The 17,692-nt window shown below is 45.6% G+C and overlaps 1 protein-coding gene across 1 annotated transcript; it reads right to left on the bottom strand.

Moving 5' to 3' along the window:
* Positions 1 to 2,847: 2,847 nt before the first annotated feature.
* LOC100343946 (high mobility group protein B1) lies at positions 2,848 to 3,694 on the bottom strand. The gene has a single exon (XM_051858213.2). The coding sequence runs from the start codon at positions 3,588 to 3,590 to the stop codon at positions 2,943 to 2,945; it is 648 nt and encodes a 215-aa protein (XP_051714173.2). The 5' UTR covers positions 3,591 to 3,694; the 3' UTR covers positions 2,848 to 2,942.
* Positions 3,695 to 17,692: the final 13,998 nt, after the last annotated feature.

Genomic DNA, 17,692 nt, shown 5'->3' with positions numbered 1-17,692 from the left:
ACCTGGCTCCTGCCATCGGATCAGCGCGGTGCGCCGGCCGCAGCGGCCATTGGAGGGTGAACCAACGGCAAAAGGAAGACCTTTCTCTCTGTCTCTCTCTCTCACTGTCCACTCTGCCTGTCAAAAAATAAATAAATAAAAATATATTGGCAATTTGTATAGATCTCAGCAGCCTTCTCTTTGAGGGGCATTACATTTCTAGTATCACTTAAAAGAGGTCAGTTCTGTGTGCTGAAACATTTGATTCTGCTTTCTGTCCATCGGTACACCTGAAGAACGATTCTGATTAGATTAGAATTTGTCCCCGGCTGCATTAGTGCTGAGTGCTTTATCTGCTCCTCCTCGTGAGAGGAGCGCTCCCACCCACGTGCCTTCCTAGGCCCCTGGCCAAGCCTGCGCATCTCATGGAGCATTGCCGCTGCTCTGCTGACAGTGATGGGCGGAAGAATGTTTCCAAGAATATTTTAAAAAAGAAGAAGAATGAATGACTGAGAAATGGAAGAGGGAAAAGAGGGAGAAAAGCCATCTAAAAGAGAGAAAGAAGTTTTGCTAAAGATTGACAAAGAAGAAGTAGGCTAGGCTTGTGCTTGCCCTGTAGTATTGATCCAACAGACAGAGAGGTTGGCCCTGATTTGTTCTGTATCACTCCTTTTGAAAAAGGAATGTCTTAGGCTGTGTCTGCATCATGTTAGAGAAACGATGTGGAAGAAAGAAATTTAAAGACTCCTCTGGGTGCTACAGCGCTACAGGGAGATGCTTTTTGTGACTTTTTTTTTTTTTTTTTTTTTTTTTTTTTTTTTTTGGACAGGCAGAGTGGACAGTGAGAGAGAGAGAGAGAGAGAAAGGTCTTCCTTTACCGTTGGTTCACCCTCCAATGGCTGCTACGGCCAGTGCTTTGCGGCCGGTGCACTGCACTGATCTGAAGCCAGGAGCCAAGTCTCCTGGTCTCCCATGTGGGTGCAGGGCCCAAACACTTGGGCCATCCTCCACTGCACTCCCGGGCCACAGCAGAGAGCTGGACTGGAAGAGGGGCAACCGGGACAGAATCTGGTGCCCCCAACCGGGACTAGAACCCAGTGTGCCTGCGCCACAGGTGGAGGATTAGCCTAGTGAGCCGCGGTGCCGGCCTGTGACTTGATCTTTCTAATATGGAACCCTGAAAATGCCCGTTCACCTGCTGAAGATGCTGCAGGGAAGGCTTTCATTGCCATCGGCAGTCAGTGGACAGGGAACTGGGTGGACTGGTCCCTGCCTACCCTTTCCCTTGCCTTGGCTGTGCTGCCCTCGTACGCACTTTGTGTTCCCCATACGGCATCAGGCAGAGTCCAACCAGAAATACGTGAACCACTGAGAGCTCTGAGGCAGCGGGACCTAATGAGTTCCACAGATAAGGAAGGCCTGGGGCATGGAGGTCAACAGGCACAAAGACATAGGCACGAGGACAAAGGCTGAAGATGAGCCTCAGTCACCTGGCAAGACTAGGAGCCATGTCTAGAAGAGGCAGGAGCCAGAGAAGATTCAGAGCTGCCACCATCAGGGAGCAAGGGAGAGGGATACCCCTGATTTTTCGTTCTCTTCCCTGTACAAATCAGCTTGGGTTCCCATAATGGAATACTATAGACTGAGTGACTTTGACAACAAAAGTTCTTTTTTCTCCCAATTCTGGAGGCTGGTAAGCATCACAAGGATTGATTCCAGGTTTGGTCTCTCTTCCAGGTTTGTAGACAGCAGCCTTCCTGCCATGGCCTCCAGGGCTTTACTTCTGTGCACTTGCAGTGAGAGAAGTATCTTCTTACTGTTAGTAAGGACACCAGTCCTATCATTTAATCTTCATTACCTCCTAAAAGGCCTTGTCTCTGAAGATAGTCACATAGAGGGTTGGGATTTCAACATGTGGATGTTGTAGCAATTCAGTCCTTGAAATTTCCTATCTCTTCTCAGTGCTTCCCATGGGCCAAACCAAAAGCTGACATGGGAATCTAGAGAAATGTGGGCTTCTGGGGTCAGCACCCGTGTGATAAAGAATGAAGCATAGAGCCAGGTTCTGTTGAGTTAGGTGGGTTGGGTACGAATCTGGGTGGTGGATGTATTCTCAGAATTGTGGTTCTATTTGAAGCAGGATGGAGGACTGGATGCTGGTTGGACAATCAACAGTGTCCACTCCAGGCTGACACCAACCTCTTTGTGTTTCTAGAATGAACTGTGCCTTCTTGACTTGTTCATGTTTTCTCTTTGCTTGGAGCCCTCCCTCCCTCTTCTCTCTCCTATGCTTTTACCTAACTGAGTTCTCACCTTCGAGGTACCACATTTTTGACTGAATTATTTATTTAAATGAGTACCAACTAAATGCCAGGGACTGTTTTAGACTCTGTTGATAGAAAAGTCAACAAAGTAGCTGCCTTCATGGAACATATTTTTCAGCAGACATGGAGGGGCAATAAAGAATGAATGAGCAAATGCATAGCATTTTTTTTTTTTTTACTAATAAAAAAAATTGTATTTACTTAGAAGCATTCAGAATGTCAACAAAACAGCTGCAACTTTTTTTTTTTTTGCAATTACAGAGTGGTATTCAGTTAACAGAACAACAATTATTTCGTATAAGCTGCATCAGAGACAACTGAAGATGAAAAAACTACCGTCCCCATATATAACTAATTTGTGCTGTGCACCAACAAGAACCTGCTTTAAATTTCCATGCCAATTTACAACCCCCATACTGTACCAGGCAAGGTTAGTGGCTATTGAAAATACCACCAGGACAGGGCTATCTAAAGACACATTCGGTAGTGTGTTAACTATACAAAAAAAGACACTGTACAGTTTAAAAACAAATCTTACACAGCCTTACATTTCAATTTTTTTTCTTTAAAAGGAGTGAGTTGTGTACAGGGGGGTTAAATGCTTTATAGACAAGAAAAAAAAACTGCGCTAGAACCAACTTATTCATCATCATCATCTTCTTCTTCATCTTCATCTTCCTCGTCTTCCTCTTCCTCCTCATCCTCTTCGTCTTCTTCATCCTCCTCCTCTTCCTTCTTTTTCTTGCTCTTTTCAGCCTTGACGACTCCCTTTTTCGCTGCATCAGGTTTTCCTTTAGCTCGGTATGCAGCAATATCCTTCTCGTACTTTTCCTTCAGCTTGGCAGCCTTCTTCTCGTAGGGCTGCTTGTCATCTGCAGCAGTGTTATTCCACATCTCTCCCAGTTTCTTTGCAACATCACCAATGGACAGGCCAGGATGCTCTCCTTTGATTTTGGGGCGATACTCAGAACAGAACAAGAAAAAGGCCGAAGGAGGCCTCTTGGGCGCATTGGGATCCTTGAACTTCTTTTTTGTCTCCCCTTTAGGAGGGATATAGGTTTTCATTTCTCTTTCATAACGAGCCTTGTCCGCCTTTGCCATGTCTTCAAATTTTCCCTTCTCTTTAGCAGACATGGTCTTCCACCTCTCTGAGCACTTCTTAGAAAACTCTGAGAAGTTGACGGAAGCATCTGGGTGCTTCTTCTTATGCTCCTCCCGGCAAGTTTGCACAAAGAATGCATATGATGACATTTTGCCTCTCGGCTTCTTAGGATCTCCTTTGCCCATGTTTAGTTATTTTTCCTCAGCGAGGCACAGAGTCGCCCAGTGCCCGTCCGGCTCTCACTTGCCCCGGCGCTGTCTCTATGGAGCTCAATGTACTGCAATCAATGCATAGCATTTTTAAAAAAAGATTTATTGGCCGGCTCCGCGGCTCACTAGGCTAATCCTCCGCCTTGCGGCGCCGGCACACCGGGTTCTAGTCCCGGTCGGGGCGCCGGATTCTGTCCCGGTTGCCCCTCTTCCAGGCCAGCCCTCTGCTGTGGCCAGGGAGTGCAGTGGAGGATGGCCCAGGTGCTTGGGCCCTGCACCCCATGGGAGACCAGGAAAAGCACCTGGCTCCTGGCTCCTGCCATCGGATCAGCGCGGTGCGCCGGCCGCAGCGCGCCGGCCGCGGCGGCCATTGGAGGGTGAACCAACGGCAAAGGAAGACCTTTCTCTCTGTCTCTCTCTCTCACTGTCCACTCTGCCTGTCAAAAAAATAAAAATTAAAAAAAAAAAAAAAGATTTATTGATTTGATTCGAAAGGGAGGGAGGGGAGAGAGAAATGCAGAGACAGAGAAATCTTCCATCTGCTGGTTCACTCCCCAAGTGACTGCAACAGCTAGAACTGGGCCAATCAAAGCAAGGAGCCAAGAGATTCTTGTTGATCTCCCACGTGGGTGTGAGGGCCCAAGTAATTGGGCCATCCTCTGCTGCTTTCCCAGGTGCATTGGCAGGGAGCTGGATCAGAAGTGGAGCAGCCAGGACTCAAACCAGTGGCCATATGGGATGCCAGTGCCATAGGCAGTAGGTTTACCTGCTATACCATGGCACTGGCCCCAATACATAGTATTTGATGGGAACAAATAAAATAGAGAAAAGTGAAGCTGGGTAATGGAGACAGAGAGTGCCATAGGTATGGGTGGTGTATTGTTCTATGCTGGGTTAGCCCAGAAAGCCTCAGATAGGGGTATTTAGGCCGACTAAGGTCAGCAGTCAGGGGGTTGCCCATTATTGTTCACAATTTTACCTTCAGAACCTGTAAATCTGTTTCCTTGCAAGGTAAAAAGGATTTTGCAGGTGTGATAGGTGTGATTAAATTTAGGATTTGAGATGGAGAGGGGATACTGGGTTTTCTTAGCGAGCCTGTCATTCAAGGGTCCTGGTGAACAAGAGGCGAGAGGTTAGATATGATGACCAGGAGTAGAGGATGTGATCAGAAGTTGGAGTGAGAGGGGAAAGGGACCAATGACTAAGGAATGGAGGTGTTCTCCAACAGCCGGAAAAGGCAAGGAAGTGTATTCTCCTCTGAAGCTTCTGCAAGGAACACAGTCCTGACGATACCAAGCTTTTTAGATTGTGGGCCTCAAGAACTCAAAGAAAATATATTTGTATTGTCTGAAGACTCTAATTTGTCACAGCAGCAACAGGAAATTCCTATAGGTTTATCTTGGGAAAGAGGGTGCTAGACAGAGCAATAGCAGGGGCAAATGCCATTAATTCATCATCTTCACAATGAACAAATTCATTTAAATTAAATATGTATCGAACACCTGTCAAGATGAGCATTTTTTTTTTTTTTTATTTTTTGACAGGCAGAGTGGACAGTGAGAGAGAGAGAGACAGAGAGAAAGGTCTTCCTTTTGCCGTTGGTTCACCCTCCAATGGCCGCCGCGGCCAGCGCACTGTGGCCGGCACACCGCGCTGATCCGATGGAAGGAGCCAGGAGCCAGGTGCTTTTCCTGGTCTCCCATGGGGTGCAGGGCCCAAGCACCTGGGCCATCCTCCACTGTACTCCCTGGCCACAGCAGAGAGCTGGCCTGGAAGAGGGGCAACCTGGACAGAATCCGGCGCCCCAACCGGGACTAGAACCCGGTGTGCCGATGCCACTAGGCGGAGGATTAGCCTAGTGAGCTGCGGCGCCGGCTATATGATGAGCATTTTACACCATTGCTCTACTCCCAGAATCCTAAGCTCACCTCACTGTTAAAACTGCTTATTTGCTTATGTTTCTGCCCCTTTGCCTATAAACTTATATGCAGGGGCTTAAGTCTTTCTGCTGCTTTCTGCCTGACGCTGATCCACAGTAAACACTTAGGAAAATGCTGAATTTTGGAAACTGCAGGTTTTTCAAGAACATTCCCCTGATGCAGATAAAGCCATGGGACTACAGGTGGCCTGCAGAGTGGTCTCCTTGAGTATTTATCTGCCCATCCATTGTCTGGATTTGTACCCTGGGCTACAAAAGTGATGGGAGATTCTCAAAACTCGGAGATGGAGTAGAGGTTGCAACATTTTTGACCAGGTGTCCTCTCTGTCCATGGGGTATTTAGATCTGTTCTTTGTGTGATAGGTATCAGTGGGTCTCTCAGTTGTGGCATTGGGATCCAGGGGTTACTGTTACTGCTGAGTTTTTTAAGGTCACTGATTCATTAAAGACTTTTTTGCTTAGTTCCTGTGTAATCCTTCATGAACCCAGCTGCTACAGTAACTGGGGAAGTTATCAAAGTCCTTGTGCAGGTCTGAGGACCCACTTGCCCCATTGCACATCTCCCTGGGGTGGTCTCATGCTCTTGTGTGGTCCCAACACATCTGGGAACAGAGAGGAGCTACCATCAGAACCTTAGGATGTGGTTTCAGGGCCCTTTACTGATTTTCAGTTGGTCTGCTCATCAGCATCTTTGTCATCTCAGACTCCAAATACTCAAAACTACCATTGACACACCCTCAGCTGCCCACAGTCAACCATGAGTTTTTCAAGTCAGTATTTCACTGATGATTTCACAAGCAAACAAGGAGGTTGAGGCTCTTCTGAGACCAGTGTAAGGGTGGAGGGGTGACTAGGAAGTTGAGTGGGTGCTGGGAAGAAAGAAAGGCACCAAGAGAGCAAATGCAGAAGTCTACAGGACAGGGGTGTTAGGGATAGGACGGGGCTTACAGAAAGTGGGGAAAGGCAATGGGCACTGGGAGGAGAGAGAGGAAGTTTGGGGGTGGGGGTTGAGGTCCGGGAAGCAGAGTATGACCTCTGCTTTGGTGATGTTATTTAGATGGCATCTCAAATGCGTAGGTGGCAGGCATTGTTGTTCTCACTTTCACATGTAAGGAAGAAGTCTGGGAAGACCCAAGAGGCACAATGCAAGGTTCTACATTGCAAGATCAGCGTTCCAATCCTATTCATCCCGACATAGGCCCTTTTCCCATTCTAGGATTTATCACAGACTAGAGCACTATGTGGATTAGGTCATGAAAATGGCCCCATCTCAGTGTCCCAGGAATATCATGGTTGACCTTGCACTTCTGTATTGTGTCCACTGTGATGACTTTATCCACTGCCCTGGCTATGGAACAGTCTCTACCTTCAATGGTGTGTTACTTGTAGTGAGAGGAAGAGAGGATAGGTCAAGCTAAGCCGGCCTCCACATCTCTGCTCAGTTATAGCCCATGTGCTCCTGCTCTGGTCTCTCAGCAGAACCAAGGTGTACACCATGTTGTGTGTTTCCCCTGAGTCAGGCACAGATAGCCGGCTGATGTAAAATATTTCTTGAAAACCTGCTTCATGGTGCACTATAATCTGGAGATGAAGGTGAATAAGATGTTTGGAATCATCTGTCAAGGACATCGTTCAAGTCTGGCTGACATGCAAAAAAAATCTGATTAGTACACTGTGATAGGTAGGAGTTAGGGTATATGTAAAGCACAGCATGACCTTCAATGGCCCTCAGTAGATGCCAGGCACTGTCTCAACTTTTTTTAAAAAAATTATTTGAAAGGGAGGGAGGGAGGAAGAAGGGAACGGAGAAGGGAGAGAAAGGGAGGGAAGGAGACAGGGAGAAGAAGGAAGGAAGAGAGGGGAGAGAGATTGATTGATTGTCCTTTTGCTGGCTCACTCCTCTAATGCCCATAACTTCAGGAATTGCTCAGGCCAAAGGCAGCATCCTAGAACTCCATCTAGGTCCCTCACGTGGGTAGCAGGGAACCCAAGTACTTGAGCCGTCGCCGTCACCTGCTTGTGCACCTCCTGGGCACTCTGATATGGGATGCAAGTGTTTCAAGCTGCATCTTAACCACTGCAGTAACCTCTCACCCCTCAGCTCCTTATAAATTTCTTACAACAACCCTATGAAGTAGGTGCCATCCCTTTAATTGGTCCAGAGGGTTTTACACTCTATGACTTAGTCATCGATAGGTGAAATGAAGGATTATATATATGAGGAGACCGAGGCAAAGAGGATTTAAGTGTCTTCATGGAACTTCCCAGAATCTCTCCCAGTTTATAAAAAGCAAGGGCTAGGTTCACTTATCTGTTGCCATTGTGCAAACCATAGTTAATGATGTAGTTACTTTGGCCAGCAAGAGTTTCTGGTATCCACTGTCCAAAAGTTTTGAAGAACTAGAATCACTCTACCATTCCTTAAGGCTTTGCAGATGCTGTCATGAGGACCTCGCGCTTGTCTTCTTCATTTACGAACTGTACATCATTGATAGTACTTAAGGTTGTTGTAAGAACTAAATCAGATAACCTTGAAGTTCTCAGTACAGTATCTGGCATATAGTAAACTCTTAATAATTATTGTCTTCTCTGTCCCCCTCATCTTTTCTCCCTTCCCTTTCTCCTGTCTCTGCTTCCCTTCCTTTTCCTCCTCCTTCCTCACCTCTTCTCTTTCTCTTCTTTCTTTTTCATTTTCTCTTTCTATTCTTCCTCCTCCCTCCCACCTCCTTTTCCTCCTAATCATTAATTGATCGAGAGTTCAGTCAACCTCATTCTGTATTGTGCCTTCTAATATTCCTTGTTGTAAACATAACCTGTATCAGAGCATCAGCAAGAAACAGGTGACACAATCTAATTGGATAAATTGGGAAGTCTTGAATAAAAGAACTATTTGGAGAGGTTTGGGAATGCTGTGGGGACCCTAGTATCTGTAGGTGCCAGTAATACCCTGGATCTGAAAGGGGCAATGAGAGTGTCAGTTGACTGTTACTGTGATTTCTGACAACCCCCCTGTCTCAGTGGCTTATGATAACAAACATTCATTTCTTGTGTATGTTCTATGAGGCTGTTGGTTGGCTATACTTCTGCTTAACTCTGCTGCGCTTGGCCAGCTGGGATGGACTCTGTATGTGCTGTCATTTGAGGATCCAGGCTGATGGGAGTCTCTGATTAGCACCTGCTGTTGGAAGGCGGATGTGAGAAGGGCTGAGCTGACCATGCCGTCTGGTATTTAAAGCTACTGCTCTGGTGATACAATGTCACCTGCTTATGTTCCACAGACCATACAAGTCAAAGGCCAAGCCCCACATCAGTGAAGTGTATATTATACTCTGATGCCAGAAAAAAGAAATGAATATGTGTGAATAAATGTTGCAGTCTATCACAAGAGGGAATGGTGACTGGGACCTGGAGGCAGCAAAGGAGCCGGCTGCTGTATAGGAGCTGAGATGGAGACTCTACCCAAGGATGCAGCCAGCCATGGAAGACACAGGGGAATAAATGCCCCAGCCCTGTCTCCCCCCTGTCAATCTCTGATCACTTTTTCCTGTGCCTGTAGCCAAGTGGAAGCTAAAGGCCAGGGAGCTTATTCTTTGGTCCTTCCAGGCCAGTTTCCTGGGAGAGACAGCAAGTGGGAAAAGGGCAGGGAAGGAATCTGCAGAGGCAAATTGAAGAAGATTTGGTCATAATCTGATTCATAATACAGGTATTCCTACCACAGAAAATGTACCACAAGGCATTTCTTGAAAACCAGCCGCTCCTCATTCCTAAACAACCCAGGAGGAATTCCAAGCTGACTGTTCATAAAGTTAAAATGGGGAAAAAATTAAGGTGGCAATAAATCTTCGATTAGATCATGCTATAAATCTAGAAGAGAACCCTTTTGGGTGACATAAGGCATAACCTTTAACAGCTAATAGTCTTGAAACTGTTTGCATCTGACCGTTCTGAGTCCCTAAGTGGTTTCCATTCCAACATTGTCATTTATCTTGTGATATTTACTTTATTGTGGTAAGCTGCAATGTTTCGTTTTTCTCCCCCTCAGCAAGTCTGAGATAAAATAAACTCAGTAGAGTAAGATGGATGCCGTCTTATTAACAAGCCCCACTTAGCAGGGAATGGAGCTGAGCCAACCCAGCAAGAGGCGTGAGAGTTCTGCATCCTTTAGCATCTTTCTGTGAGGAGCGGTCACCTGTACACTGGCCTCTTGTTACAGCTAAGTTCCTATAAGATCTCTAAATTCTGAAGGAGGACAAAGTACTTGCATCTTTCTGTCAACCTTCTCCTTAACTTCTTTCCCAGTTCTCCCACGACATGGTTCCTGCGAGTTGTTCTGGTTGTCCGGAGACCTTATACTCTAGGACCCCACCACAGGCCTGCTTTCTTGTGTGTGTGTGTGTGGAGGGGGGTGGCGAGGAAGGGCGGGAAACTACTCAGAATCTTCTCTCCAGGGTTTCACCTCTGGTAAGAGGAGACAAAGTGTTCTTCCTTGGCTCTCTCTGTCCATGCAAGAGAAAGATTTGCCGAACAGAGCAGCCAGAGTTAAAGACTTCAGTAGTAGAAGCTATTATCCATTCTCTCTTTATCTGTAGATAAAGCCCCATGTCTGTGATGGGCTCTTCTGCAGGTTTTACCCACACACAGTAACCATATTTGGAGAACCCTGTTATAGATTGGCCATCTTCATCCATTGAGCTGCTGGGGTAAGAAGCCTGGAGTCTGCCCTACAGATCTCATATCTCCTAGTGGTAGAAGTTCTAACTTCACACTCTTCATTAGCTTACCTTAAAAGACCCGCTTTATGGGACTACATGGCTTGTTCTGTTCCTACAGAGCAATATTCTGCTGTTTGTTTGCCATTTGTTCTCTGTGGGAACACTTCCTTAGCAAGAACTCTGGAGGAGTAGAGGAACTTGGGAGGAGATTTGAGCACCACTCATCATCCTAAACCCAATACTTAATATCTCCTTAGACTTAATATTCTCTTTTTTCATTCCTGAAAAATACAGTCAAGTGGATACCAAGAAATACAGATTTAATGTTGAAAGAAATAGGTTTAGGTCTCAACCTTGCCATAAATTCATTCTTGAGATGAGATTTGGATGAATCATTTAAGGCCCCTAGATATTTGTTTTCCTTCACGAGAAAGGATTTGGTTGCAGCTAACATAAGCCACTCTAGCTATTTTTAATTTGACAGGGAATTAAGTACTCATAAAAATCTTGAATGGACAGAGAGTCAGGATAGGGCTTCCAGAGTAACTTCCAGAACAGCATCAAAGAATCTGCCCGCATAGGGAGCTACCTCCTCTGCTACAGGCACGAAGCTAGGGGATCAGGAATACATCTAGGATATCTGCTGAAAGGGAACAGTGATCCCTTCTGTTCTTCATCCTGTGGTCGGAATCACTGACATGCTAGCTGAAGCTCTAGCAGCTACCTTGTACTAAAATATAGTGAGTAGAACCTAGGTCTTAGATGGCTGCGGGATCACTCTGTCAGCCCTGGACTGTCTACCTATGGACTTCGTTTCTGTGAGAATGGACAATTAGGAGGATGAGGTTCCATCCAATTCTCTCCTAACACTCCCACTCTCCACCACGGGTTTGGTGTCTGAGGAGGGTGCTCTTCTTACAGTCTCAAGGTGGCACAAAGCATTGCTTGTCAAGAGACAAAACATGTGTCTGTGTCTCTCCTTACAAGGGACACCAACCCAATAACCTAATCCAGTCTAATCTCTTTCCAAATCCCCTGCCTGTAACCACTGCAACTGGATTAAGTTTCTACCCTTTTAGTACTGGTTACCGAAGACTTTAGGGTTTAAACTTCAAACATCTGCAGGAGTTCGGAAGCCATATCCTATTCAGCCCATAGCAACAGTTCTGCTCCCTGTGGCGGCAAGCACCACACCTGGTGCTGATCATCTGCCAGCATGTTTATGGCCTGTCATGGAATTTATGCTGTGTGCACCCAGTTAAGTGTTTTCATAGACAAGTAGGCAGATAGGAACATTTGATGTCCCTTAGTGTGAGCACTGACTCAGGTTACCTTTTAATGTGGGGATTGACATGGCTCAGTCTTCCATTTCCCATGACTTATCCATGGGATTTTGAGCCACGCACTTGAAGCAACTGAGATGCCCTGTGATGATGGAAAGGTCCAATCATTGAACCTCATGGCCCTACATGTGAACCATGAAAGAATAGAAATCATGTTATCTGTCTTTCCTACACTTACTTGGGGGCAAATCAACAAGGTTTCTGGTTCCGTTTATTGACATTTTCTAGAAAATTGTGCTGAGATGCAAATTTCAATGGCAAGCATGTGGTTAACCCTTGACAAAGATTTTTTGCTTGGCCAACCTTTAATCAGGCTCCTGAACCTTCTCCTAGGCCCATCTGTGCACTTCCTTGTGTAAGCTACTTTTAGCAAGGATCCTGCTAAAGTAGTTTAGCAAGAGCTTCTCGCCCTTACTAGCTGCTTGATATCTGATCAGGCTCTTCATCCTCCACCATCCCCCAGGAGATTATCCAGCCTTTGTTCAGCAATAATCCTGTTAGGATGGTGTAGCCAGAATCCCTCTTACTCTGGATGTTACCTCTTAGTAATTTTCCCTCCACTGACCCCTGCCCTGCTGTTTGGCTATAAATTCCCTCTTGCTTGTAGTATATTTGGAATTCAGCCCAGTCTCTTCCCCACTGTAAAAATCCTATTGCAGGGGTCTCTATTGCTATCATGATGATGCCTTACTGTGCTTCAGCAAATGCCATTCAATAATTTTCTTCTTTAACACTCTTTATCACTTTTACATACTTTCCTCTGCTTCCCAAGCCAGGTTGCAGGGGACATAAATATGTGTTGTGAGCTATGCACTCTGACCTTCACATCTGACCCATAGAGTGCAGCGAGCACCTGGCAAGACTGGTAACATCAAACTTTATAACCGCTGCAAGTATTTCTTCTGCTCAGCAACTGCCCAGCATTCTCTAGAGCCTCAGGTGCCCTATGGACGTGATAAAGGCTTTTGGTTGGAATGGGGTCTGGTGGACAGAAACAGTCTGTAACAGCAGGTGCTGCCTACCTAGTCCTTGCTTTCTTTCCTTCGTGCTGATGCTCATATTACCAGAAGGAAGCATCATTATTTTATATTCAATAAACATTTATAGCACACATTCTTCTATGGGGCCATAGGGATGAATAGAAAATACTTATTCATCCTCAAGTAACTCACAATGTGGGGATTCATAGACTCCTAAATGGAATTAAATCCAGTGCAACAGGGCAGTATGAATGAAGTGAGAGCAAGACGCAATGAGAAACAGAAGATGCTACCAGAACCCTGAGGGAGGACATTTAACTCAGCTGGCAGGACTCAGGAAGAACTTTCTAGAAGAAGCCATATCTGAATCTTAAAGCAGAAGTTCATAACTTGAGGGTTCAGTGGGAAAGGAAACGCTCCTGGCTTTGGGGAAAACTGTTCTGGGAACCCTCGGAGGTCCCTGAGATCATTTCAGAGGGCTCAGGAGGTCTCATTCTCTTCTGGGTTTATAATAGAGTTTTCCAAATGCTATATGAAGCATGCGATCACAACAGATTAAATGAAGAAGCAGATAGGGGAAATGAGCTTTATGCTATTTTGCCAGGCATTTAAGATATGTATAAAAATGTAAAGCAATACCATTCATTGTGGAGCTTTTTGTTTGGAAACACAGCTATTTTTCACAAAATATTTTATTAATTTGACATGCCACAGATTTATTATTGTTACTTTAAAATTAGTTCAATATTTTAAAAATTTCTTTGGAAACCTCAGTAATGCTTTTAGAATTTAAACAGGTTCCACTATGTTGCAAAAGGGACATTGCATATGTGATTAAGAAGATTATCCTTGGGGCTCCTGCTGTGGCATAGTGGGTGAAGCCACTGCCTATGGTGGCATCCCATATGGGTGCCAGTTCCTGGATGCTCCACTGCCAATCTAGTGTCCTGCTAATGCTCCTGGGAAAGCATCAGGAGATGTCCCAAGTTTTTGGGCTCCTGCACCCATGTGGGAGACCCGGAAGAAGCTCCTGACTCCTAGCTTTGGATCAGCCCAGCTCTAGCTGTTGTGTCCATTTGGAGGAGTGAACCAGCAAATGGAAGATTCTCTCTCTGCCTCTCTGTAACTCTGCCTTTCAAATAAATAAATAAACCTTTAAAAAAATTATTCTGTATTATAGCGTGGGCCCTAGGTTCCAAGGCAAGAAGAGATGGAATTATGGGAACAGAAGTGGACACAATGTGCTCTGAGGATAGAGGGATATGTCAAGAGGTAAGGCATGCACGGTCACTAAAAACTCAAAGAGGCAAGAAAATGGATTTTCCTCTGGAGCCTCCCAAAAGAGTATGGCCCTTGCTGACATGTCAGTTTTTGCTCAGGAGACCCATTCCCACTCTTTTGATGTGTAGAACCACAAGATAATACAGGTGTGCTGTTTTATGTGGCTGTGGTTATGGTGATTGCTGATAGCAGCTGCAGGAAACTAATAGACCTGTCTCCTACCTGCACCAATACTGAGTCCCTCACATAGTCCCCTAGTGGCTAGCTTAGAAGTGGGATGCAAGCCTCTCAAGGTTGTCTACTAGCCTGCTCTGCCTACAACTGGTTTTTTCCTCATGAAGTCTGTTGGACAGGAGCTTTTTATGCAATGTGCATGGTAACTAAAAATAGGCAGTTTGGAGCCCTGTGTGCACTCAAATCTTACTCTACTGCCTTCCTATTTTGCATTTATTTAATTTAATAATACAATGATAATCATTGGTGATATTTTTAAATTGATTTATAAATGCATAGATTATTTAAAAAATTGAAAAATTTATTTGAAAGACAGAAGACAGAAACAGAGAGATCTTCTATCCTCTGGTTCACTTCCCAAATGCTCACAGCACCTGAGGCTGTGTGAGGCTGAAGCCAACAGCCCATAACTCAATCCAAGTGTCCCATGTGGGTTGCAGGGACCCAAATACTTGAGTCATCACATGCTGCATCTCAGGATGCATGCTCCCAGGAAGCTGGAATCAGAAGCAGAGTCAGGACTTGAAGTGAGGCACTCTGGTATAGGATATGCACATCTTTAGTGGCATGTTAATCATTGTTCCAAAATGCCAATTGCATTTTTGTATTTATTTAACAATTACTCACTGAGTACCCAGTGTCCTCCAGACCCCATTCTAGGTCCTGAGGATAGAGCAGTTAGAGAGGATGGGTGTGGCCTCTGCCCTTATGGCGTTACATTCTATTGGGAAAGAGGGCCAATAAGCCAGTGAATAGACACACAGACCATATCCCATCAGATTGTGATGCCAGAGTTCTGTGTCAGAGCAGAGTGTAATGATGCCATGAGTGGTGGATTAGGATGTCACTATGATGAAGGTGGCCATGAAGATAGTCTCTCTGAGTAGGTAATATCCCAGTCAAGACTTAAAGGCTGAGAAAGAGCCAGTTTGTTGAGGGGCTGGAGAAATTTGGTATTAGAATACCAAGGGGAGGGAGCAGCTAGGGCCCAAAGCCACAGCTGGGAAGAACTTGGGGTGTTTGAGAATGAGAAAGCACACCTCTGTGACTGGGGCCGTAGAGCAAGGAGCAGCATGATTGATAGAAAGAAGCAAGTGGCCTGGCAGGAGGGAGCCCTGCACAATGATGAAGCAGAATGGGGAGTTTGAATTTTAAGTGTAGCGAGAAACCACTGGAATTTTTCACACAGAGGGAAGAGATGTTCTGAGTTTTGTTTAATAATATTTCTCTGGCTGCTCTGTGGAGAATGGATCTCAGGAAGGCTGGAATGGGAGCAGAGAGACCCATTTAGCTTGTTTACGATGGTCCAGGCAGAGGATGGTGGTCAGGATCAGGACGGCTGCTGGAGAGATGGATGTGAATTACTCTGCTCTTGACATACTTTGGAGAATATGCCTTTGGGTCTGGGTGACAGGGTGAATGCATGTGTGGTATGGGTGAGGGCTTGAGGGCAGTGAGAAGAGAGTGACCCAGGATGGCTCCTAGGTTTTGGGATGGAAGAGGGGCAGATTTTTGGAAGCAGAGCAAGAAATCATGAGCTTCCTTTCAGAAATGCTGAATTTGGACTTGTCTGCAAGAGACACAGTGGGATTGGATAAATAACTAAGTTCAGAGGGGAAGGTCAGGGCTGGAGAGTAAATTCTGGAGTCATGAAGACAGAGGGGCCATTTGGAGCCCCCTGCCTGGATGAGGTCACCACCGGAGTGAGAGTGCAGCCAGAGGTGAGGCTGTGGCAGAGCTGGGTGCACTCACATCTAGAGTTCAGACAGGCGTGGTGCAAGCGTGCCAGGCAATGTGCTAGAGCCTGGCACCCTTTTATTCAGCTATTTCATCTCCTTTGTTCTGTGTTGGTGCTGGTCATCTCCATGTTTTGCTTCTTAAATTTGACCATAATTGGGTAATCTGGCCCATCCAAATCAAACTTTCCTAACTGTTGGCTGACTCACACAAAAGATGAGTCTCTCATGAATGAGTTTTCACGTGAGACAGCTGCTTCCTGAGACTTTCTATGAGAAGGGAAACAAGGTAGGCAGCAGTGGCAGAGAGGAGACTAAGAGGGAGCCCCCTAACCTGAACTGAGAAAAGTTCTTGGCAGTGATCCTTCCTCGATGAAGAAGGAAAGCCAGGAGCATTCTTGCTGCAGGAAATATTTAGGGCATGCTGCCCTCTGAACGTTAAGTAAATCCAGCCACTAACTTCAAACCAGCATAGAATATAGAGACAGTCACTATATCGTGCTGCAAAGATCAAAAAGGAGACATTTTTGTCCTTCTTTGTCTCTACTTTCCATCCTGGAGCAGGGTGGGAGAGTAGCTTAGGGGTTAAAATGCCACTTGGGACACCTGCATCCCATACCAGAGTGTATGGGGTATCGCCACACCATGGGATGTCAGCACTCTCACCACCTTCTCAGAATGGCACCAGTCTTGCCAGCCTGGGCTGGCTCTTGCCCAGTCACAGGGTCAATGAGCTGGAGTCCTCAAGGATCCAGCCTCCCCTGTGGGAGAGCCCACCTCCCCTTTCTTTATTCCATGTTGTCTCATGGGTTGTAACCCAGCCCACTTTTCCTTCCTAATATCTGGCCAGCCCTTAACTCTACAGTGTCTTAGTTCCCCTTGTAACCCACGTCTCCCAGGTACCAAGTGGAGATAATTGCGAGTGATGGAACACAGCACTACACTCGGAACTGTGTCTGTTTTCCTGTGACAAGGCTCTGTCACTGGGCCAAGCTTCTCTGCTGACCCTCTTTCCTCTTAGAGTGAGAGCCTTCCTGTAGAGGCTCTTCAGTCCCTTATGCAAATATCCTGATGGCAGCCCAGCTTCGCCAGCTCATTAAATCTGTTTAGATGTTCTTAGACTGTGGCTACTTTCTGTTTCTCCTCCTTCTCTGCATTCGCAAGGCTTTATTTTCTCTTCACCTCTGAAGGGAAATCTGGAAAAGGCATTGTATATAGGAATTATTCATGCAACCTAGTGATTTACGTCTGCAAAAGACAAAGGCATAAATGGAGGGAATGACTCCTTAGGTGCAGGGAGGGGCATTTGGTTGGATGCTCTTGAAATTGTATAGCATAGACAACTTCTCCTTTCACCCCTGCTCAAAGCTGTTCCTTCATAGTGCTGTGCTTGGTGCTGACAGTGGGACAGAAGTGAGGCAGACAACAGTAGGTCTAAGGGAGCAAAAGCAAGGGAGTCATTCAAACTGAAAAGCAGTTGAGTTGCTCTGTCAATTTGTCAGTAACAGCAAAACTTGTTCTCCAGAGCTGGGAATACTTGGTGAGGAATCCCATTTGATGAGTTAACTAGGGTTATTTTAAAAAAATATTATTTAAGTTATCTAAGTTTCATGTATTACATATGAACAGATTTAGGGACATAGTGATGCTTCCCAGCCTACCCTCCTTCTCACCCACACTCCAACCCTTCTTCTTCCTCCCTCTTTCATTCCCACTCTTAATTTTTACAAAGATCTATTTTAAGTTTACTTAATAATTATATACTTAACCCTTAACTAGGATTATTAACAGAGGTTACACTGCCTTTTTGTGCTTGATTTCCTCACCTGAAAATGGGCTAGAATGATGGTTAA

Source organism: Oryctolagus cuniculus, chromosome 6, assembly GCF_964237555.1.
Source record: "Oryctolagus cuniculus chromosome 6, mOryCun1.1, whole genome shotgun sequence".
Taxonomy (NCBI): Eukaryota; Metazoa; Chordata; class Mammalia; order Lagomorpha; family Leporidae; genus Oryctolagus; species Oryctolagus cuniculus.
Note: the sequence above shows the minus strand (reverse complement) of the source record. Positions and strands in the feature narration are given on the sequence as shown.